The sequence below is a fragment of the Coloeus monedula genome, assembly GCF_965178545.1.
Source record: "Coloeus monedula genome assembly, chromosome: 4".
Lineage (NCBI taxonomy): Eukaryota > Metazoa > Chordata > Aves > Passeriformes > Corvidae > Coloeus > Coloeus monedula.
This window is the reverse complement of record NC_138784.1, coordinates 25,654,785-25,678,658: the sequence shown is the minus strand read 5'-3', so window position 1 is coordinate 25,678,658 and position 23,874 is coordinate 25,654,785. Positions and strand designations below refer to the sequence as shown.

The following is a 23,874-nucleotide window of genomic DNA, read 5'->3' as shown; positions in this document are numbered from 1 at the left end:
TGGAAAAGCAGGTAGAAGCTGCTTTGCCAGGGATTGTCTACCTCTTGGCATCTGGTTTCCTACCTGAATCATGACAAATAAAACTGCTGGTGTCCTTTTTAGAGTAGGATGCTGTCCATGATGCCTTCTTAGAGGTCTTAGAGGGACTGTGTTACATGAGGGCAATGTGTCCTCCCTACCTCAGCTAAACAAGAAGCCAGAACAAAAAAGCCTTCTCTTGGTACTTGAGCTGGGAATTTCATACAGACCTATATGTCTGTTCAATTTTCTACTGACCCTCACTCCACTTTTTCCACCCTCTGATCTGCTCACAGATTGCTGTCCCCCAGGCTGATACCACAAAACCCACTTGCCTTGCCTGTGGTGCGTGTGTTTCCTGCTCTGGTCTGCTGATGTCTCCCATGCAAAACTGTCACGGTTACACAGCCTGACCTCTCCTACTCTGCAGAAATCACTGGCTGCACTGCTCTGAAATAACAGCCCCTGAATGACCACATGTATGTCTCACATCCGCCTTCCTCCCACCATCCACCTGCCTTGCAGGCAGCCTGACAATGTGGTGTGAGCTTGTCTGTGCCTGAAGGTCCTATCTGCATTCAGTGCTGTCCTCCAGCCTTCCTAAAGCACCTTTGCAAGCTTTCCCAGACACACGCAAGAAGACTGAAATTTGAGGATGGATTTGGGATTTCCCAGAGCACTGTGATGTAATGCCAGGCTCCTCCACCAAGTACTCACATAATCTATTTCTTCATCATCCTCTCCCCCTTCTTTGTGGTTGTCCATCTTTGGGAAGATCTCCTTGACAATACTGGGCATTTTGCCATTGCAGTCCTGATGCTCACTGGCCCCAGGCGGTGCTCCCAGCCTATGGGTCACTCTGTGTCCAGAAGGGACTGAGGCCAACTCCAGCAGGTCACAGGAGCCTTTGTTATCCAGAGAGAGTGTCCGGCGGTGATGAAACACCCTTCCTGTCCCATCCGGCTCCCCATCTGCTGCCTTGTGCATTTCCCCAGACAGGAGGGACTCATGCTCAGCTGAGGGAGGTTTGTGTTTCAGGCTGTGTCCCCGGGCCAGGCTGTTCCAGCTGGAGCGACGGCTTCCCCAGGCTCCGCTGCGGCTCCAGGCACCATAGTGGGAACTGCGGGAGCTGGACTGTAAGGGAGTGGGATGGGGACTCAGTGACTCTGGGCACAAGGAAGGAGCATGTGATCCTCTCTCAGACCACAGACTTCTCTCTGGGCCACTAAGCCAGAAGGCTGCCATTTATCAGATGTCAAGCAAGTCGCATGGTGGGAATTTAGCAGCAATCTCTGTAAATCTGACAATAAATTGATAATAATGGTGTTGGCTGTGATTACTTTATAGCACCATTTGCGTGCAAAGCACTTTCAGGGAAGGTAAGTAATAAAGCCAAAGGCCAGGTGCCTGATATTGTTACTTACACCAGCACAGAGCAAGAGTAAAGCTCTCAAAAAATCTGATTGGCAGCTTTTTACACTGCCCTGGGGTTCAGGATAACACAAGGTACACAGTGATGGATCATCTGACACACCATCTTTGAGTACAGTCTTTGTAAAAGGGAGAAAGGAGAAAAACAGGCTTGTTGGTCACAGTCTAGTCCAACCCCATCAGCAAGTTATCATGTAGTATGTGGCTGCTAGCACTTCCTGTTTGGAAATAACAGGAACATGAGCCCTTTAAGCACTGAGGTACTCCCCAGAGCTGTGTATGCCAGTGGGTAGAAAGCCCAGGAGCTGATGTTACAAGTTGGACAGGTCAGAGATGCACTGGTTAGACAACCTGCAGTGCTTGGGGAAGTGCTATAGGGCAGCAGAATCTGCTATGGGGAGCTCAAAGACAAGTTTTTCACTGTTAGAAAAGCTCTGATACAAAACCCAACTGTAATGGGAGCTGGTTCTGGCATCACCTAGATGTTCCTATGTTCTTAACTCAAGGCATCATTTTGTGTCCTTTACTCTAGGAAAACAAGGAAAAGGCAAGGAAGAAAAATGTGTTTCACTGTAAGAGGGAGACTGTCTTCTTGGTGTTCTCCCTCTCCCACACTCAAAGGAATATAGATAACTAACCTGGAAATAGACTTCAAAAATCTGGAAGTTTAGAAAAATAATGTGAACTGATCTGGATTCTAAAGACGGGCAATGCAGTTGTGTTAGAAGCCTACAGCAGCAGGGCAATTCTTCCCAGAAATCCCCAGGTAATGGCAGAAAGCCAACAAAGTGCTTGGCCTTCAAAAGAAGGGTATGGCACACATTTATACTCCCTCACTCACCAAGGACCGCTGGTCATAGGTCATTCTCCCCAGGGACATCACACTGCTCTTCCGGGAGCCAACAGCCACACGGATCTGGTCAAGCTGCAGTGAGTTGCGTGAAGAGTTTGTGACCCCCCCAGCAGCCACTGGTGGGTTAGAAGAGGGCAAGGATGGGTCCAAGTGCCCATTAGGGGTCACAGGAATTGCACAGAGCTTGGGATCTGAGTGGAAAGATGCAGAAAAAAGAATGAGGAAAGAAGAAGGTGGGTTCCTCACTAGCCAGTGATGCTTTGATGCCTTAGCAGTTTAACATTTTAACAGCAGCTAACAGATTATTATCCCTTTAGAATCAACCAACATCAATTCCTCTGATTTAGGGTGTGGTGACAAAGGCAGTGCAAGCTGGGAAGGCTTTAAAGTCATTTCCTCAGTCTCCAAAACCGACCACATCTCTCCTTGGGGACAGACAGACAAGCAGAGTGGTGGCCAAGCAGCCTCAGACTGACAGGCAGAGCACGAAGCCGAACGGAAGACGAGAGCGTGCTTCTGCATGCCAAGAGCAGACACCAGCATCTTCAGGCCTGAACAAATTCCACCAGCTCTCAGATTGGCTACTTAAAGCAGTTAGGCTGAAACACTGAGCAAGGGACTAAGATGTAGGGATAGCCCCAACCATCCATGTACTGAGGTCACCTTAAAACTCCTGCAACCATACTGCATACACAAACTGCATCCCAGTCTATGTTACTACACTGCACTTCTCCAAATGACTGATCATTGGCCTTTAAGATCAGGGACACTTTTGAGGGAAATGTTAGGTCCTGTAGATGACCATCAGCATTTTTTGAGATGCATGGAGAGGACAGGGTGTTGGATTATAATGCCTGAAAGGACTAGAGCAATAATTTTTGTTTGACTTATTTCATAATGAAGGTCACCTATCCATGTCTGCATGACAGACAGCCACGAGAGCACCAACACCTCTGTAACCTCTTCCTCCTCTGCCATCTCAGAGGTTTGACTGCCTACATTCAGCATAAGCTCTGATATGGTGCAGCCATGTAACTCAGGATAGGACTGCTTTGAAAAGAGCTAAGTTGCAGGAAAAAACTGTGAGCCAATAACTGGAACCACTGCTCCCTGCTGTGGGAGCTGCATTTACACTCAGAAATGTGCCTGTGGTGCTTGTCTGAGTTGTGCTGTGAGTATGCTTGTGCCTGTCCTTGCACCTTGCTGATACTGATCTTGTCTTGCTGACTGGACTTCTTGGCTTGACCTCAGACCTTCCTCACCACTGTAGGCTTGCCTGGAAATCACTGAACCATTGGCAGACCCCCACTAGTGCCAGTGGACCTTCTCTGCTCACCTTGTGCAAGAATGTGCAGTGTGGCCCCTGCCCCCCTGCCTGGCTCTCTCTCCCCTTTTAACTCCTGGCTCACCATCCGTTGCAGAGTAAGCTACTCCTGCTGCTCCCTGCCACCAAGTCCTGTTTGAAATATAATGCCTCTTGTAGAAAGACTTTCAGTCTTTGAGGGAAGACTTCAAGGGATGGAGACTTTACTAGGCAGTTCGTATTCAGGTTGTTCCCACTGTTAATTATCTTTCCTTGAAAATATATGGCTTTTTTTTCAGCCTGAATTTGTCTAGCTTGAGCTTCCAACCTCTACAATCTCATTATGCTTTTCTCTGCTCAATTAAAGAGTTATCTACCATCACAAATCCCTCCTTATGGTCTACAACTACAGAGAGAGTGATCAAGTAACTTTCCTGATTTCTCTAAGCTTCATTAGTCTCTCACTATGAGGCAAGGCTTCCAAATTTGCCTGAGTCCTTTTTACCATCTTGGTATCCCCTCTCCAAATGTGGGTTTCAGATTTGGGCACAGTTTTCCTGAAATGGTTACCCTGAAGATAAGCAGAGACAGTCTCACTTCTCACTTCCAGTTGCTGTTCTGGAGGTCATTCAAGAACTGTTCCACTTAGCTACCACATTCCTCAGGATGCCAACATATCTCTGTTTTTCCACAAATAACACCACAAACTGGCATAAAGTTCAAAATAAAAACTGGCAAGTTCTCGGAGGTGCGAGTGAATTTTCTGCAGAATCTGCTTTTAGATTTCTCACCAAACAGCAGTAGGACACAAGCAAATAAGACTGTGTGAGTTACTGTACCTGAGCCTTCCTGGACCTCTTGGAACTGATCAAACTCCTCCATGTTTGAAGAACTCTGATCTTCATCTGAGTATGACCGGTTGGCATCACCCTGGAACACATAAATTTAGAAGTTGGGAACTCAAACAGAAAAGACCATTTGTTTTTGTCTTCCCTTTCTAGAACAACTGCAAAATTGTCCTTGGCAGTTAGGCATCCAGTGTGATCACTGGAAAGAGTCTCGCGTGATTTCGGATGGCTGATACACTGCATTGCTGCTTTTGGATGGGTAAAGGACTCACCCTAAGGTAGGTTCTGTTGTGTTACACAGAACAGAAATTGTGAATCCCCTTCCAGTGAGCCTTGCATGGCTTAACATCCTTGCAAGGATTAACTCTGGGGATTTCTCTTTTGTTTAATTGAAGACTACTCTAACAAGGGTCATTTCATGAGTGAGGGGTGATACTTTGTAAGTCCTCCAGTCCAGTATCCTCAAGTGTCACAAAGGATCCCTTTTTTAGCACCTCTGTTCCTCCTCCCTATGAAGCCTTGGTGGCAACTCACCTCAGCCTGAAACCCTTCCACAAGAATGGCCACCAGCAGATTGAAGAGTACATAATTGCCAAATGTCATGAGAGCCACAAAGTAGAGGGAAGCCCACGGCGAGGTGGAGGCCATGCCATTATAGAGAACAACATTCCAGTCCTCCTGGGTTAGGATCTGTGAGAGAGGAAGAGGAAGTCAGATAAATGTGAAGGAAGAACATGAAGGGGATTCCCAGAAAAGGGCAGTCAAAGAATACACATCAGGACCAGACCAGGCCTCTGAACTTCCCCATAACCACGCACCCACTGTCACTGCCCAGTTGTGGCACTGCACCAAAAACCTTAGCTGAGCAAGAAGAAACAGGAGCAACCATTAGGGCGTTATGTGCTGAGGGGAGAGTGTTAAACTTGGGAGTTGCTACAACAGGAGAGACCTTTGCACACCGTCCCCTAGGAAGGAAGGAGCTCCCCTGTTTGAGATATACACCAGTTGTTTGGTTCCAATATTCAATTGTTCTTCCTCCAAACATCACACAAAAGTCTTTTACACAGCCTTTTGTGCTGTCAGGAGTCAGTGCAGTGCTCCTCAGTGAGGAAAAAACATCTCCTGATTGTCTTCACTTTACCCTGGCCCACCCATAGAGAGCAAGTGGGCTCACCTGGAAGACGGTGACGATGGCCCAGAGCAGGGAGTCAAAATTCTTTCGGTCAGGAACTGTGTCTCCTGTGTCTGTCCTGAGGCTGAACTTGCAACCAAAGATATGCATTCCCAGGATGCTTTGGAACAAGATGATGTCAAATATAAATATCTCTGCCTCCACAATGAACTCGTCAGAGTAATTCTCTTCTCCTGAAAATCTAATGCAACATCACAGCAGCAAGGGGTACAAGAACACAGTCTGACCACTGGGACCTATCTGTGTAGAATATCCTTCGTGTAGAAGGAATTACATATTGCAACCCTGTGGGTCACAAAAAAATTTGCTTTCCATCTGTGCTGACTCAGCTCATATATTCCCTCCAACCTGTCATTCAGATCTGTTCTCTCTATTGTCCTTTTTTACTCTCATATTTCTTCATCTTGCTATCAGGGTATCCATGGCATGTACAGACAACCTTTCTTGGTTGCTTCCTGCTGCCCTTCTGCCAGAGTCAGCCTCCAGGCTGAACTGCTCCTGTAGCCAGTATTGATTACCAGGAGACTTCATCTATCCTGCAATGGGACGTTATGCTCAATGTTTGCATTTGCTGGCAGTATCTCACCACCCCATCCAGGCCAAAATCCTCAGCTGCTGAATCCAATTTAATGCAGGAGTAATTTCAGCCCTTATGAACAAATAAATGTTTGTCAGTGCTGCCTTGGCCTAGAACAATGGGCAACATGAGTTATGCAGTCATGCTCTGAAGCTGCTGCCCCATGACCCACGCAGTGCCACTCCAGAACACTGTGAGCCAACTGCCTCCTCACCTGAATATGAAGATGAAGAGCATCAGGAGCATGCAGAAGGTGGCTACGTTATCCATAGTCTTCATCAGCACCACAAGCTGGCGGCGCAGCGCAGGCATGAAACGCACCAGCTTCAGCACCCGGAGGAGTCGGAACGTCCTCAGCACAGAGAGGCCGCCATCTGCCTGGCCAATGATCTCCCAGATGCTGTGGTCCAGAGAGGCACAGGAAGTACAAGGGACAAAACAAAAGACAAGTGAAGAAACAGAAGAAAACAAGAAATGACAATGCTAAGTCTTCACTTTGGCATTGGCAGTACAAAGGGGTGAGAGAGAAAACCTGCCTGAGCAAGACAGAAGTATCTACCATAGGCTTGCCCTTATGTGTTGAAAGCTGCATTTATGCCTTAAGAACATGAACGTGGCAGTGCATGTGGCAGGAATGAAGAAAGGATTGCAGCATTTAATTCCAGCAAGATAAGTTCCTTTATCACACTTTAAACCTTTGTAACATCTTCAATTTGTGCATTTTCAAAGTATTTCACAGCTAATATGTGTTGTGAACTTAACAAGGCAGTTGCAATTGTCTCCACTTTGTAGAGGAGAGAACTGAGGGACAGAAATGTTGTGTGGCTTACGTAGCACCAACACCGAGTATTGGGAAAAGATATCTTGGTCCCACAATCCTTGGCCTTGTGCATGAGCTCAGCTCCTCTCAGTACAGCTGCTAAACCCTTTTTGAAAAAGTGTGCAAGCTCTGTGGTACTCTTTCCTACACGTATTTCAGTTGATCCCCAAGGCCCTTGTCACCTGATGATGACGATGATACTGTCAAAGATGTTGTAGGGGTTGCGAAGGTAATCAAAGAGACCAAAAGCAGCAAGTTTCAGGATCATCTCCAGGGCAAACATGCTTGTAAAGACAACATTGCTGATCTCCAAGATGTTGGTCAATTCCTCTGGCTAGAGAGAATGCAAATTCAGAGAGTCAGAACTGAAAGAGCCCTGAAATTATGGGAAATAAATTACTCTTCCGAGGGAACAGGGTTTGTAGGGAGTTGCAAACAACCATGGGTGAGATTAGAGTGGAACTGGATAGCAGCACCTGCACTCCAATTCCTTTGCAGATTTTCTACCTTCATCATAGATTATATCCTTAACAATTATATTTATTAGAGGCAATCAGGAGCCTCACAGCCATTCACACAGCCAAGGGTGACCAAGCCTTTTCTACATTCCCCTCCATATCCCATTCCCCTGGATAAAGGCTGCTTTATTTTGTGCAAAGAACTTGAGCATTTTTTGAAGGAGAGCAAAATTGGCTGATTTGCAGTCAACCTCTTCCTTCAAGAATTTCTTCCTCTGAAGTTTCCACAGGTAGCTGGCACTTTTTTTTTTTTCCTGAAATTTTGAAAACATTTAAATGACAGGAAAACAATTCCCCATCCTCCTCTAACCGTCACTGCACTCATTTGATTCTTTCCCCTTTATTTTTTCACTTCCCCCTTTTTCTCTCCCCCTTTCCCCACAAAACCCTTGGTATGCATTAGTTTCCTGGTCTTGCTCCATCAGTCTTATGCCCCTATCCTCAGAGGGGTCTCAATAATTACCCAAGCAAGTATCAAACTAGACAAGACAACGGCAAGGAGGACCACACTGCTAAAACCTACCTGTAAGGGACAGGGAGAGCAGGACAGGGTGAAGAAAAGAGAAAAATGGACAGCAAGAGGAGAAAGGCAAGTGCACAAGGTGAACAATCCAAGGACAACACAAGATGACTGTTGAAAAATAAAGAGGTTACATCTTCCTTTGCCTTGGTCTGGGCTATGCCTGGCCACCAAGCCACTCTTTTAAGCATCACATAAAATGGATGGGAACAAGAAAACTGCAAAAGCCTGTTGTAGAGAGCAAGAGAGGACAGACATTCCTGGCACTGCGAAAATGAAAAATGAGTCCCTGCAAGTCAGAGCCAATACTTTTACCATTAAATCAATATTAGTGCCCACCAGGAAGGGAAGTCATAGTCTCTCCCCATGGTCTGCGAAATTGCTGCTTTGCTGAAGGGCAGCCTTTGCATTGGCCATGCCTGTTACTTATACAGCTGGTGGAAAGGGAAGAGAAGGAGGAATGCAGTTCTGGTTCTGGCTCTCTGCCTGAAGCTGGTGGCTGCTTTAACCCCTGCTCTGAGGCCCCCAGGGGCTAAGATCCTCCCAGGTGAACAAATGAACTGGAAACTGCTCCTCACATCCCTGAGGCTCTTTGTTAATTTCTTGCACTCCTCATTGTAGCTTTTTATTAAAATAGTCCGTGTCTTTAAAATGAAAAAAGTGGAGATGGATCAATTTCCATCCATAGTTACATCTGAATAGCAAAACCACCCTGAAAACGATGGAGAAAGGAGGGGAAATAAGAGATGAGAGAGAAGGAATGAGCAAGTGCATGTGGGAAGGGAGAGATGAAGATCACTTCACTGAGACCCAGCAGTAAAGACAGTTGCTGAGAACATGAGGGCTGTATGTCAAACTGAGATGCCAATTTCAGTCTGAATCGAATCATTATGTTAGTGAAAATAAGCAATGTAAAAAAGCAACAGGTTATGATGGTGGATTATCCTCCTCTCTGCTTTCCATACGTTCTCTCTTGTGCTCTTGTAGGGAGCAACTGATGTTTAAAAACCCATGCTTGCATCTTGCTTGTGGAAAAGGTCACCTGTTCTTCTGTCACTCCTTCCCTCCTTGACACCTGTTTCTCTAGTCAAGCCTCACCTGTTAATCTGTTTTTAATGGACCATCCATCAGCCCCAGTAAAGCATCTTTCCTAGAGAGAGGGACAGGAAAGTCTAGGCAGAGAAAGAAAGAAATGGGCAGAGATAAAAGCAGAAAAAGAGAAATCAAAAAACAAAGCTGAAAAAAAATTAAAATAAACTCACTAGCAGCCACAATAAGTAGAGAATGAAAGAGTTGTTTTAGACAGTGTAGTGAAGAAGTAAATGCTGGAAAAAGAAGAGCAACACAAAAGAAATTAACTCAGGAAAAAAAGGGGTGATAGAGAGCAGCCAGATGGAGAGGCACTAAGGCAGATCCAGCATTGCAGCCATTTCTGGGATACAGGTAGTTTGACAGAGTGCAAAGAACCATCAGCTGCAGGGTGGAGTTCACCAGGGGTTGTGTCCTTTGTGGCAATGCCCTTGCTCCTGAGGCAGAGTGGCTGTGAGTGACAATGGATGAGGCGGGTGGCTGGGACAGGGCTGGTGCAGGGGACTCTTCTCTGGCCAGGGAAGTGTGAACTTGATGAAGAGGACAAGCAAACAGGGGAAAAGTGGTTCTCTCCTTTTCTTCCTACCGACACACGGGCTCTCCAACACAGTGGATGTGTCACCCTGCAGTTGTGAGGTCTCCCCAGGCTCCCACAGACAGCATTCAGGCATTCATCATCTAAACCCTTCCTCCTCCCAGGTTTACCTAGAAACTGTAAGTTAAAGCATCCCCAAGGAAAGAACTGAACTCAAGGCTACTTTAGTCCAAGAAAAAGAAAGGAACACCAGAAATCTCCCCAGAAGCAGTCTGTGCCCATTGCCAAGACAGGACAGACAGATTTACCCATCACACTAGAAGTGAAAATTGAACATAATTGTGGGAGCTGAGTATTGGGGTAAGGAGGATGGCTTGAAGGGGCAGAGATCCCAAGGGGCGAGGCATGCCCAGAACCAGTGTTTTAATCAGAACAGTTAACCTATCCTGTGTATGGATCTCTTTCCCAATCCATGAAACGATCTAATTCACATCTTTGTGGAATAAAGTCCTTCGTCTCTAACAACGTAGATCAAATACTGAGAGTAAAAGATACGATTCAGATTTACTTCAGAACTCCTGTCCCGTGATCAGAAACTGGAACTGGGGCAATAGAGGGCAGCAGCTCAGCTTTTTTCTCCCTTCCAATTTCTTACTAACCTTGGAGCTCTTTTGCCAGATTTGACTGAAAATATAATTAGTCCATTATCTGGCAGCAGACAGAAACTCCTACACCATAGGAAAGGTTAAGATCACCATGAAGCCCCTGCAGGAAAAGTTTCTCCTAACCAGGAGTAAATTTGCAACTGTCTAGAAACTGAAGAGTAATTGATGTGACCTATGCAGACCAGCCCTACCAAACCTGCACATCACTGCCTCTGTGATGAGAACATGGAAAAGAAATATTCCATAAAGAGCTCCCTCCAGCCTGTCTATTTTTACACACAATTTCAAAGTCGCTTGACAATAATTAGAAGAGCCATTGAAATCAGCTATGGAACACACTAACTAGCTTTTACTTAAGTTTAATCACCACCCCACAATCAGGGCAGGATTTCATGATTGTTATACTCCAGTTCTACAAGGCTGAAGTAGTGTGGTTTCATCTACCACTCCAGGGAGACTGTTCCATCCTTACTAAATGTCAGTATGATGAGCTGGCTTGGACATTTGCTGAATGTTTCTGACAAGGAGCAAATAGTAAAAAGAGAAGCAATAACTGTAAAATATGAACTTGTGAATGCAATAAATGCTGGTATAAAGTGAAATCACACAGGCTAAAGGATATGAAGGTACTGATCCACAGGGTGCGTCTAGTTAGGAAACAGGGGATCATCATCTGATCCATGCAGACAGACCTCATAAAGAATTGATATGATGTATGAAGGATATCCAACAGATACTGGAGAAGATAAACCAAGTTACTCAGCAGTTGTCTAACATGGCTGCTAATGGCAGAGAAACTTGAGTCCAACAGGCCATTCAAGAAATACATGATGAGAAAGGCAGTCTGGGACATTCAGCTGGGACAAGCTTTTCATCCTTGTGAAGAATAAGGGAGAAAAGTCAGCAGCACCAGATCCACTGTGAATATTAAGAAAAAAGTAAGCCTCTTAAAAGGATTCTTCTGGACAGCCACAAGAATCTAATATTTTCTACACTGGATTTTAAAAATAGACACTTCCAAATAGAGGCAGATCTGAAGAACTGCAAAAACTATTTCAAGAAGGACAAAGCTTGAAATGATGGGGTTTGGCTTATGCAATGTCTCAGCAATATCTGAAGGCCTAATATCGAGACTATTACATGGTATATTGCACACTGATGGATTTGAATAAACATAGCTATTTACAAATGATACCTTGTTATAAGATCACGGATTTAAAATGACACAAAGAAGTGCAGTTTCTCCTAAAACGAGTTGATTTCCTTCACAAGAAATATATATGCAGATGGAAACTGCCTTGGCCACACAATCAGGACAGGATGAAGGACTGGATGAATAAGCTAAATGAAGCCAAATTCTAAGGTGATTTGAGTATGAGTAAAGTTACTTGAGTTGTTGAGGTTCAGTCTCCTGGAAGAAAAACACCATGAATTTGAAACCCCTGAATTGTAGCAAACAGTTTAAATTCATGTTTTTCTGTCTGTTGGTCAAGACTGGGCAACTGAAGGTGACATGCATGTGCTCTGTCCCCAGAGTTCCAGTGTTTGTGAGCCTGAAACTTGTGCCTCACTCCTGCAGTCCTTAACCTGAGGTCCTTATAGGCATTAGCTCTGGGTTGGAAGACATCCATATGATAAAGCAGGTGAAGCAACAGAAGCTTCTTCAGTCAAAGGATGGTGTCACCCTGCAAATCACAGATCTTGGTGGGCAGAGGGGCTTTTTTCTCTGGATTTTGTTCTGTGAAAAATTGTGCTTTTGGGAGGAAAGACAGCAGAAGAAAAAAAAATAGGAAGGAGAAAAATGTAGGCAATGAAGCACCAGCCTGAGATGTACTGATGGCACAGTTTGGGAAAAACTGAAGGAGAGCAAAGGGAGGTACAAATGTCTGTGTGCTTCTGAGTTAACTGCTGACTGAAAAGAATCCAAAATTCATGGTATGGTCTGAATATGTTTTAGTCTTCTTGTGCCAGGAAAGCAGAATTCAGTACACATTCTGAATAAACAGGCTGCACCACATTTTTCAGTTATGATCATTTTGGCTGACATCTCTTCTGGTAAAAACAGCATGCAGGGTCATAAGCCTTTCCTAGCTACTCATGGATAAAAAGTGATAGCACAATTTTAAGGACTGTCATTAAGAACCTGCTACTAGAAACGCCAAGGCTGCAGAGGCAGATCCCAGTCTGCTGCAGGCTGTACAAACACAGCAGAGGAATCCTAGAAGGGCTTAAATCTGCACATACAATAGCCAAAACACGAGAGTGAATTCTCTACCTCCAGCTCAAGTATTCTTCTGTCAAACTATTATTCACACTGTGTCCAGGATGAACAATGGCTCTCCCTGCTTGGTGATCACATCTTTAAAATACCAGTGGGCAGTTTTCAAATTGTCCTGGGCTCCAGCCCTTAGTCATCTCTCTGCTATGAGATAAATGCTTTGCTCTTTTTTATCTATTTCCATGAGTCAACCCCTCCAGCATCTTCTTCATTCTCCTCTCCTCTGAGCTCCTGCCAGTATTTTTCTGGTACTGAAGCATCCAGTGCAGTTTTGAATTCTGGGATCAAATTAAGGTTTCACAGCCTTGTATCAGAAACTAGCTGGGCTTTGAAAATTGGTTTAAAGCTTGATACGTGGGTGGGATCCAGACATCTGAGGCTTCAAATACTGGCTCAGACACTGTGTTGCCTCAAACAGGGAATTTAAGATACACAAGGTCTCAAGGTATCTTCATCCTGATACAGCTCAGGACAAATCGGAGTGCCTTGCTTGAACTGGGCTCACTGCCTGTCTCTTTGCTGCCTGACACTGTGTTCAAGGCTAGATTTCACCTTGGCTCCAGAGCTTCAATACAGTCAGCATCTCAGTAGTGCAGCGATCTCATTTTGTGATCTGGGCAGACACAAGGAGTGAATCTTGGTCAGATTCAGACTGGCAGCGTAGATCTGAGACATGGATGTACAGCATGCACTCTTTCAATGCAAAGTGCAGCACAGCCACCAACCAGCAGTGCACATGCAAGGTTATGGGTGGGCTTAATACCCTCTGACACTGGCACTGCACATCACAGTGCAGACACAGTCTCTGTGTCCCAGCTATAAAATAAGGGCACACAATTGCTCTCCATCTCACAAGTCTGTCATTAGGATAAAGTGCACAGCTGACTCAGAGCTGCCTGAAAACTACTGGCATGAAAGTCAAACCTGTGTCCACACCTGCTGTTTGTGTCTGACCTATCACTTCTTATTCTCAGGGCAAAGGAAAGGCTCAAGCAGCCTGAGTTCCCAAAACGACTGGAGATTGGAGGTGGTGCCTTTCCTAGCCTTCTTGTATAGATAGAATATGCTCAGACATCTCTTAATTAAGTTGGGAAGGCTAGCAAGCTGATGGATTTGAATTGAGATGCTGGTGAAGTGCCTGTGACATCCCCAGAGGGCACATTAAATTAACCAAATAGACTAAGGATTCAGTAAGCTAATGAAGAGAGAAATGAGTGAGAGAGAAGAGGAAGATGGAAGAGAGGAGGATGATGGAGAAAGAAGCAGACAGAAAGTGGAGAGAGGGCAAAAAAGAAAAACAGAGGGATGAATGACCAGGGAAGAGGGAAAGGGAAGCATTGAAAAGAGGTGAGAGGAAAATACATGGAGAGACAGAGAAAGCGATTAAGAACAGGTATAAAGAAGTAAGAGACCCTGCAAGATCCTGAGGCTTTCTCCAAAGTCATGCTGGGACCATCTGTGCTGCAGTCTGGGGTCCAAATTGCTCAGTCTCTGCCTCCATCAAATTGCATCAGCTGCTTAGCGAGGCTATAACCCCCAGCAGGGCTCAGCAGTCCACACTGCCCACCTTGTGCCCTGAGGTGCTTTACCTGTTCGTGGTGCTCAATGCCCATGCTGATGGTGTTCACTAGGATTGCAATCATGATCCCACGGTTGAAATACTTGCTGTCCACAATCACTCGAAGCTTGACCCTCACTTCTCGCCACATGTCACTGCAGAGCTTCAGCCGTCCTCCTTCTTCCACCTCCTCCTCCTTCTCCAGCGCTGAGGCACCCTGGTCCTCTTGGCTGCCCTCTCCATCCCCTTCACTGGCTCCTCCATCCTCCTGGTCTGAGCCAGCGCTGTCCAGGACTGAGAGCCTCCTGGATGCTTCATGCTCTGCCCTATGGCATCGGGGGCAGTTGGTGGGATCAGAGGTTGCTGTCACAGCGATGGGCTGGACTAAGCCCTGAGGAGGGCAGCCAAGAGAGTTGTGCTGCTGGCAAGCCCCTGGAAAGAGAAATGGTGTTGCTTAAAGAAGGATGCTATGAAAAAGACATTCAAAGTGGACACCTGTTTGGTTTCTGGGTATTTAGACAGAGTAACTGGGCTTTTTAGCTGTAAGGATGAGTAAACACTGACATATCATCTCAAGGGCAGCAATAGAAGCCATTGCCATTGGGGGCTCTATGCTGACAGGCTGTGCCTCCAAAACACACGGTACTGTTCAGCTTCCTGTGATTAGACTCAACAGGGTTCACGTCCATTAGAGAAAGAACTGCTTTGTCTCATGAAGAAATTGTGGCTTGAGACTCACTAGCTTGTGTTAAGAGGGACCTGAGGGAAAAAACAGTCATGAGAGTTGCTTTTGGCCTGAACTGCTACAAGTGGGGTCTGAGAACCCCCCAGCCTGAACTGAACTCTCTAAATTAGAGAAACTACATTAACAAAGCATCTCAAGAAGCCAGAAGAGGTAGCACAGGAACACATCCTCCTGACAGTGTGTGCTATGAATCAGAACAGATCCCCTGACTTCAGTGAGAAATCTAAATTTCTGTTTCTTGATCCTCCATTTGGGCCTGGAAGATCAAGTGGACACTGGGGGAAATGAAGCAATTAATTCATTAACACAGCACATGAAGCCTGCAGAAACTTTTCTCCCAGCAAGAAAAGAAAATGAAAGTTGGACTATGCAGGACCAGCTGAAGGAAAATCTGCCTTTTTGCTTGTTAATGGGAGCATAACATAGGAAAAGCATCAGCAGGCAGTTAATACTAACTCTATAAAACCACTTTTACAGTGACTTTTCCAGCCAGGAACCCAATTTAAATGATATCTCATGTCTCATTTTATGCAACAGCATGTGCTGCCATCAAGAGAAATTGTCTCCATTGTCCTTGCATATCAACCAGACCTCAGCGTCGCTCCTTAGGTTCAGGCAACATCTTACTGCAATTCTACTCTCTTTGCCTCTCTCTTGAGGTCTGGCAGCAACTCTGTTTGGGAGAAGAGCTCTGGGGGACCTGCTGTGCCACCAGGTCAAATCCTTTGCCCCACTTTGTTATATCCCCTAATTCTTCTCTCTCCCAAACTGCTATCAACACCGGGCTATACCAGACACGGAACCCTTTACAAGCCTCAGTGTCTTTATCTCTTTATGGTCTCTGGATTTCAGACCTGGATTATCCATATTCCCTGCTGGCCACCCTTGTTTCATTCCCTTTCTTGCTGACCACCCCCACCTTGCTGGTCTGGTGTGCTGGCCATGGTGCCACGCTCAATGGCCAGTGTTAATTGTAATTCTGTTCTTTATAGGCACAGGTCCTTTGGAAAGCTGGCGCATGGAGATGCTCCCAGCTACTCTCACATTTCCACCGCTGGCATTTCCAGCTCTACCCATGTGATCCTTACTGTAGTGCCTCTGGCTTTTCCTGCTCACGCCGGGTTTGGCGTCGCTGGGCTCCTCCACGTGGCCGTGGCGCCAGCTCTGCACGCTGTTGTACAGCCCAAGGGTGCGGCGCTTGGCCTTGCGCAGGATGTGGCAGACGTACTGGAAGATCTCCTCGTAGCAGTCTCCCGGCTCCATGTAGCTGGCAACGGTGCTGGAGGAGAGGTAGCGGGCCCTTTGCTCCTGCATCAGCTGGTGCTCCCGCTGCTTGGTCTCCGAGAACTGTGTGGCGATGACCACCAGGCACAGGTTGATCATGAAGAAGGAGCCCACCTAACAGCAAAGGAGAAGAAGGGACCGATGTCAGCACAAGGAGGAACATGTGGGAGGGGGAATGTAAGGCAAGAGAGGAGGGGAAAGTGACTGGAGGCAGACAGAGGAGTGGGAATCAGTCTGCATATGGAGAAGGGGTTTCAGAGAAAGCCAGGAGTGCATGAGCTTGGTTTTGAGACCTCTCTAAACATCATTTCCATGCAGAATTTAAAGCTATGCACTGAAATTCAGGAAATAGGTCCAACTTTTTGCAGGTTTTGGGAGCCTTAGCAAATCACTTAGAAGTTGCATACAAAGGGCTTGATGAAAACTAGACCTTTTCTTTCCCTCTGCTTTGTATTAAATAGAAGGTAGGAGACAGAGAACCAGTTTGGTTGATCTCTACTTATTCATCTACCACTGGAAAAATCATGCACTGCCATTTATAGCCTTCAGCTCTTGGAAGAAATGTCAGTATTCTCAGATCATTTTAATGACATACTTATATACTTGGGGCATGTTATTAATTTCTACCATTTGCACCTTAATTCTCCATACAGGGAGATGGGACTTTGCTGAAATGAGTGAGCTCTTGAAATCAAAAAGGATTTTACAGAAACGAATGACTTTTAGAAGGACACTGAATAGTCTGGTAAAACCATGCTTCCTTGCTTATTTCCTATTCTTCTGATACAAGACATATCATATTTGCTCTTTTTAAATTTGCCCTCTGGCCTAGGTAGGCTTCACATTTCAAACACAAAAGCCTTAAAAAACACACCTCCCATTTCTTAGAAAGAGCAAACAAAATGCTCAAGTTCTCCCTATGCTCTAGTTCTCCATACAGAAGCCCAAATGTCTACCGGGCTTATTTTACAACTTTGCATGTTCCCTTTAAACCTCAGTTTTTCTATTTGTAAAATGGAGAAAGGATTTCTTGGTGCTGAGAGATCTGGAGGCAAAATGAACACACTCTGTGTTACATATCATGAAATTAGAGATTCATTTCCACAGGGAGATCTCTCCATAGATAGATAGATATAGGATGAATCCTGGGCTTCAATATGATGAGAATTTCATACATAAAAGGGCTGGTAACTACATTCAAAATAATTTTCAAAAGCTATGACCCCTTGATTGCTGCCTACTCCCTGCAGATCTGTAAATGGCAACAGGGCATTGATAAAATGCAGAGTCTAAACTCTGAAGAAGGACCATGCATCTGCAGTGCTCTGAAACAGACTCTGAGGGGCAGCCCCTGTGAGGAGATGAAGCACCAGCCCAAGATTTCTGCTTCCCCTGGGCCAGTGAGCATCCCTGCCAAGGGGCATCCTGACACCAGTTTCTCCTGTATGAACCCACACAGGACCCAGTCACACCTCGCTGTCCCTCCTTTACAAGCAAAGAGCTCTGACAGAGAGCAGGATTCAGTCCTGCCCTTGTCTTCACATGTGTCCTCTCCTGCAAAGCCTTTCCAGCAAAGGGGACAGAGGAGACAAAGGTGGTGATAACCTGACCTCAGTGCTTGTGAATGGAAAAAGGGTTTATTTCAGCAAGTACCTCAGAGCTTGTTTTACCTATCCCAGCAGCCTTTCTCCTGACCAGCTTGCCCTTCTGGGTGACCCTTTCTCTTGCACACAAGTGCCCAGCACCTTTGTCCAAAGGGGTGGTGTCCCTGCTAGCATCTCAATAACCCTTTGAAACATGAAGCTCTTTCTGACCAGATTCAACATAAGGACAGTAAAGTATCTGAAAATAAAGGGCTTTTTTTTCCCCCCCTCCTCCTCTCAGCATCCTTCAAAGCTGTTCTAATTCTGTTTCCCTTCATCACTGAACCCTTCCCTTCTCTCTCCTTCCCCCATATTTCAGCCTATTTTCCCTTCAGCTGCTGCATGCTGCCTTGAAAATTAAAATAATGCCTCGTTCAGATTCCTTTGCCTTCACCCAACATTTTCCCTAGTCTGTGATGTCTTGCATGTTTTATTTTAACTGATGAGAGTATGACTGGGAATCCAAATTCTTCTCTGGTGCACTCTCCTCAGCAGCATGATACTCACATGGGCTTTCCTTTTTGGTTATGTCCCTCAGCCAGCACTGAGTGAAGCAGCGCAGGGAGATGGACACCAGCTGTGTCAGCATCTCTGGAGCACTACTTGTGACACCGCCTGGTACTTCGCAATTTCCCACAACTTCACAAACCACAAGCAGTTAGGGCTTGCAACACCTTCTCCCCAGGCCACAAGGGGAAGAGCTGAGGGCTGAGATGCCCTCACCAGGACCACACTGTTGGCCTAGGGTTGAATCTGGAACAGGGTTCAGGTTCACATCACCAAGCCCTGTCCTCACAGGCACCGTTTGCTGCCATCTCCCACCAGATGAACAAAAAGGGGAGAAGGGAGAGGACTGGATATGGCAACTACTCCCCAGTCCTTATCCTTTTAGCTAGGAACATCAAGCACAAAGCAAATTAGCTTGGTTAATCCTCAAAATCACAGGCAAGACCATAAACTCTCAGGCCCTGCTGAGCTTGGCACTGCTTCCCAGCCAGGAGAAGGGCAAGAAGGGTCCCAGAAGGCTCCTAATTGAGTGATTCATCTCAGCTGGCTGAGCAGAGAGACGGGGAAGTGTCGGACATGGAGTCAAAGCATCTGACAGAAGCAGATGGAGACCCTTGATTCAGAGCCCTAACACAGGGTCCCTTTCAGCCCTGAGACTGAGCTGTGCTTTGATAAAGCAGATCCTGGCCTCATTCAGCCCAAGGTTCAAGCCCTATCTCTACAATATCTAACAAAATCTGACTAGTGCTGCAGATGCTGACTTGTCAATTACTTTCACTGCTTCTGCCTGGATGTCCAGCTTGCCTTCTGAGGCCCACATGTGTAAGCACAGAGCACTTCAAGGAGCCTCTGAGTGCTGCAATGCAGATGCCAGTCTAAGAGTTCAGAAGAGCTCACTCATCCAGGAGCCACAGCAGTGGCTGAGTAGCTGGAGAGGTGTCAAAGAGACAGCTGGACCTCAAGCAGGAAATCCCAAATGAAACACTGACCCAAGAGCAGGGAGCAGTCCTTCGTTCGTATCACATCCCTGACCCCTGGCCAAAGGGGAAGCAATTTAAAATCTACTGAATACATAAAATGCTTTTTCCAGATTGTTCTACAAGGCTTCTCAGAGTGCCAGGGTCAGTCAGCACCCTTCCCCTCAGAGGAGCACATCTGTGCAGGATTTCTAACTGTGCTAGGAGTACATCCAGGTGGTGGAGCCTTCTTCCTGCCATATGAGCAGTAGCAGGTAATGCCCTTATGTGGGTGTTTGCAGATATCATTGTAGGAAAGAAATCATGGATGAAAGCACAGCTCTGGAGAGAAGCTGCAGAGATCTAGCCCCAGAAGACTGAGTCTGAGCCAAGGCTAGAATGTGTGTGGAAAAGCAAAGAGTCAGAGCTGAAAGTATGACTGTCAGAACAATTCTGCTTAGAAACACGGGCCTTTCAACCATGGAGAAGGAGGGAAGCATAAAGGCTGGAAGGGCGATACTTCATGAGACTTAAAGAAAGATTATCATTTCTATATGAAGATTCAGACAGAAAATGCAGCCAAGTGATAGTGAGTTTACACTGTGGCTATGTGCTGCAAAAGGTATATCACACACGCCAAGTAGGTAGCAGAAAAGCTAAATACTTCCTTGGCCTAACTCCACCAAAGGCAAAGAAAATATTCCACCTAGCATATGGCTCCTTTGTTCTCAGCAGACCCTAAAGTAACCTGAGATTCATGTTCTTCTGTGTTTCACAGAAATAAACCTATATGGCTTCTGCAAATGAGGAGGGAGGGTCTAGAAATGTCAATGACACTCTGCAGTAACATCTCAGGTGGAATGTTTAATTGAGGGTTTTCGGTGCCTGCAAATCCAGAGAGAAAGTTTGAATCACTGTGAATCCACATGATGTGAGCCAGCACTGGAAGGATACTTAGAAACCAAAAATATAGTGACAGAATTTCTGTAGTTTGACATGTGGGGGGAGGGGCAGTTTCTGGAACTGGCCTGCAAAAGACTGGGTATGTTGTGCCCCAGTGGTTAAACACTGACCCTGCACACTCCTTCCTGCCTCTGGGAGAGACTGTGGCTGTGGGACAAGGAGTAAAGTCTGTGTCTAACTGCATATTCTACAAACTGGCGTATCCTGACCATGCTGCTCAAAGTCAAAATGCAGGTGGGTACTAAATATCTGTTACATCATGGGATATATGAACAAACTTCATGGGAAATGAAGAATTTTCTGAACTCACAAAAAGCAGTGGATGTTCAGTTTGCCCTTGAGAACAGAGCCTGCAGAAACTCCCCCATGTCACCCCATCCTGTGCAATCACATCTCTGCACTGTCTCTTTGGGACTCTCCAGCCTCGAAGTAAAAGGAACATTCCTGAAGGTATATTTCACCTCTGCTGTCCAGGTTTCATGCTCCAGCCCACAGGGTCATATTTCTGTTATTCTCTCCTTGTCTTGCCCTTGTGAGTGTAGAAGGCCATAAGGCAGGGTGAAATCAAGGATACAGTAAGATTTTCGTAAGTTGTCTGACCTGAATGGGCTAACAGATTTTTTTTTTTTTTGGACCCTCCATATGTACAGGCTGCAGAATTTCTCACAGAAATGGATTAAAGTTTGCTTTTTCTCAAGTCATTGTATGCCAACTTGAATTTTAACTAGATCCTGTACTAGGTAAATCTGTTGGTTTTACTGGGTGACTTTGTCTAGAGATCTTATTTCTTGAAGGGCGTGGCCTCACAGGACAAGTGTTGGATGAAGATCAGAGTCATAGCCAGGTCCCATTCATCAGCCCATCCAAATGCACGTAGGTCTTGGAAATACACACTGAGGTCCTTGCCTAGTGACCTGGAACGAAATTGCATCTACCAGGTACAGATTTTATAATTCCCATAATTCATCCTATGTCTTTCTATTTCACTCTTTGGTCCCCCAGGTGAGCAAAGTGCAAGAGCCTTCACAAAAACAAAATCCCTCCTTGTTAGAAACAGACTATTCCCTCCAAGAAAATGCACTTATGCAAGGGAAGCCTGAGGAATGGAGAGGCAGTGGCACCATGTTTCTCAACTCTCATCCCAGGTCCAGATAATAAATATCTCCACAGAAAACCAACCTTCAAACTTCATTTGCATAAATCCACAGGGTTTATAAACTGCTTATTAAGTTCTCATCGCTGACACACTTCTCTCTTTCCATCCCACCAACCACAAGGGATCTCACACAGCCAGTTTATTTTGGACTGCTGACACTTTCGGAGCAGTAGTTCCTTTTCGTTCACAGTGAGGAAGTAATTCAGCGTGACAGACCCTGAATCTAACAAAATGTGAATCTGAGACTCTGAACCTGATAAATCCAGGTGCTGCCAAAAGCTCCTGGCTCAACATGGCTCAAAAATTACTCAAGAGCTTAAAATATATAGAGACCAAGTAGAAGAGCAGAGAAAGAATTGGCTTTTAAGCCAACTGGTTTGGGGAATTTACTTTGCAAGAAGATCTGCCAGTGAGAACATTATTCTACACTGGGCATGTATAACTTTAGAAATCAATTCTAAGTATGTTTTTGAGTGAAATATAATAACTTGGCTGATAACTATGTATGTGATCCTGCTGCAGACTCTTGGTGAAAATCAACTAGCTGGATTTCTGAGACTCCTAGAATGCCCAGGATCTGTGTTGATCTAAGACCTGTTTTTTGTAGGCTCTTAGCTTGCATTGCTGTCATTCATCAAACCTTATACTTACGATTATCAACAAGATAAAGTAGATAAAATTGTAGAAGGAATGGGCATCCATCACATAGTACATGATCTCCACCCACCCTTCCAGTGTGATCACCTGCAAAGACGAACAACAAGAGAAACAGGAGGGAAGCAGTATTCCAGAGTTCACTCCTCAGTGTATACAAGCAAATACTGGCAGGACGGTTGCAACCCAAGAAAGGTGAGAAACAACAATTCATTTCAACGAAGCCAAATTTCCATCTTGGGAAATCAGCATGGTACTGCTTGGTGGCACTGGCATACTGTCAAAGCCTGTGAGATCATTCTAGTCCACAGCAGGAATACTCCATTAAAATAGTTCATTTCCCTGGATCACAGCAGGGGAAAACCCGCAGCAGGTTTCTGTGCCCCTTGGACTGGACACCGCGTACGGCCGGAGGAAAAGAAAAAAACATGGAATTTAGCTCCCATCTGCAACGTGTACTGGGAATTTAAAAAAAAACAAAACTTCCTTTACTACAGTTGTCTGGACTGAAAGGGAAACTGATACAAGTCAGGCTGAAGAATGGAGCTTATTTCAGCAAGCACCTGGAACTGCTCTGTGTCCCTCCCCACCTACAGGAACACTGTTCGTGTGTGTGCTGTCTCCCTTACCAGGGGAGTTGCAAGGCCCTTTACTTTGCACCTCTGTCACACCCTGCAGAAATTACCACTGGAGCCCAGAACGACTGGGTTTGAAAAACAGAAAAATAAGCTTGAGCCTTGTAAGGAGGCTAACTCAGACTTACCTGAAATATCACAATCCAGGCGTAGCCAATGTTGTCAAAGTTGATGGCACCCTTGTGCGGGTTGGCGTTGCCGGTGCGGCACACGTTGTAGTACTGGTTCCAGTTCACACACATGCCACTGATATTGAACTCCTGCCGGACTGAATTGTAATAATAATAATCATCCTTGTCCAAGCAACACTCATGGCCTCGCTCCTTCAGTGGGGGTATTTCATGACAGCCCATAATTCCATTGTCTCCTGACAGCGAGCAGATAAAGGGCATCTCATCATCTTCCTCTGGTTGGTAATAAGGGGGCAGGACAATGTCACCTTGTCTGCAAAAGAACCCACAGTCAAATTTCCTGTGACAGAGAATTTCCTATCAGTGATACTGGTGGAGCTGGCACCCCCCATTCTGACATAGGGACTGCATTGGGTAGGGGATTTCCAGATTTATTGCCTCAGGAGAAGAGGAAGAAAGACAGGGCTCCTGAAAACCAGGACATTTCTAGGGTGAGTTCCCAGTCTTCAGAGGTTTTCCTGCCATCAGATCACCCCAAGCCAAATTACACAATCTGCTTGCATGAAGGTGAAGAAAAGCTGGAATGCAGAGATTTGCAGTCTGATCACTCTCCCCATTAACATCAAAGCTAAATCAGATGCAATGACATTAAGGAAGTTCATCAGGCTTTACTGTAATATGTTCATATATGTAACTGCTGATGGACATGTTTTGTAACATTTGGTAGTGAACCTTCTGTACTTCTAAAAAAAAATCCAGTTCATGCATAATTAACGTTGCACAGATAAGCCTTAAAATTTGGAAATGGAAAGATAAAATTGACTTAACCTTAACTTTGACTCCTCCTTGACAGCTGGCATTATGGGTGCAATGTTTCATGACAAGTTCATGTCTTTTTTCCAAATAATGCAAGCACCTTCCAAATGCATGAATAATTAAAATCATCTATGCTTGCCTAGCTGGAGATGAGCTAATATCAGAAAAGTGAAAGGTGG

The 23,874-nt window shown here is 45.5% G+C and overlaps 1 protein-coding gene across 12 annotated transcripts in view; it reads right to left on the bottom strand.

Moving 5' to 3' along the window:
- The window catches only part of CACNA1I (calcium voltage-gated channel subunit alpha1 I), a 123,322-nt gene that overhangs the window by 26,927 nt on the left and 72,521 nt on the right, over window positions 1-23,874 (bottom strand). For 11 of the 12 annotated variants that reach the window (XM_082280552.1, XM_082280549.1, XM_082280548.1 and 8 more), the window contains 11 exons: window positions 22,877-23,192; window positions 22,111-22,203; window positions 16,039-16,348; window positions 14,237-14,637; window positions 7,225-7,376; window positions 6,437-6,622; window positions 5,628-5,745; window positions 4,988-5,143; window positions 4,445-4,535; window positions 2,291-2,493; window positions 736-1,152 (listed from right to left, as the gene is read on the bottom strand). In XM_082280552.1, the coding sequence (XP_082136678.1) occupies window positions 736-1,152; window positions 2,291-2,493; window positions 4,445-4,535; window positions 4,988-5,143; window positions 5,628-5,745; window positions 6,437-6,622; window positions 7,225-7,376; window positions 14,237-14,637; window positions 16,039-16,348; window positions 22,111-22,203; window positions 22,877-23,192 (2,443 nt within the window). The remainder of the gene's footprint in view (window positions 1-735; window positions 1,153-2,290; window positions 2,494-4,444; window positions 4,536-4,987; window positions 5,144-5,627; window positions 5,746-6,436; window positions 6,623-7,224; window positions 7,377-14,236; window positions 14,638-16,038; window positions 16,349-22,110; window positions 22,204-22,876; window positions 23,193-23,874) is intronic. The other variant, XM_082280558.1, reaches the window with a different exon arrangement.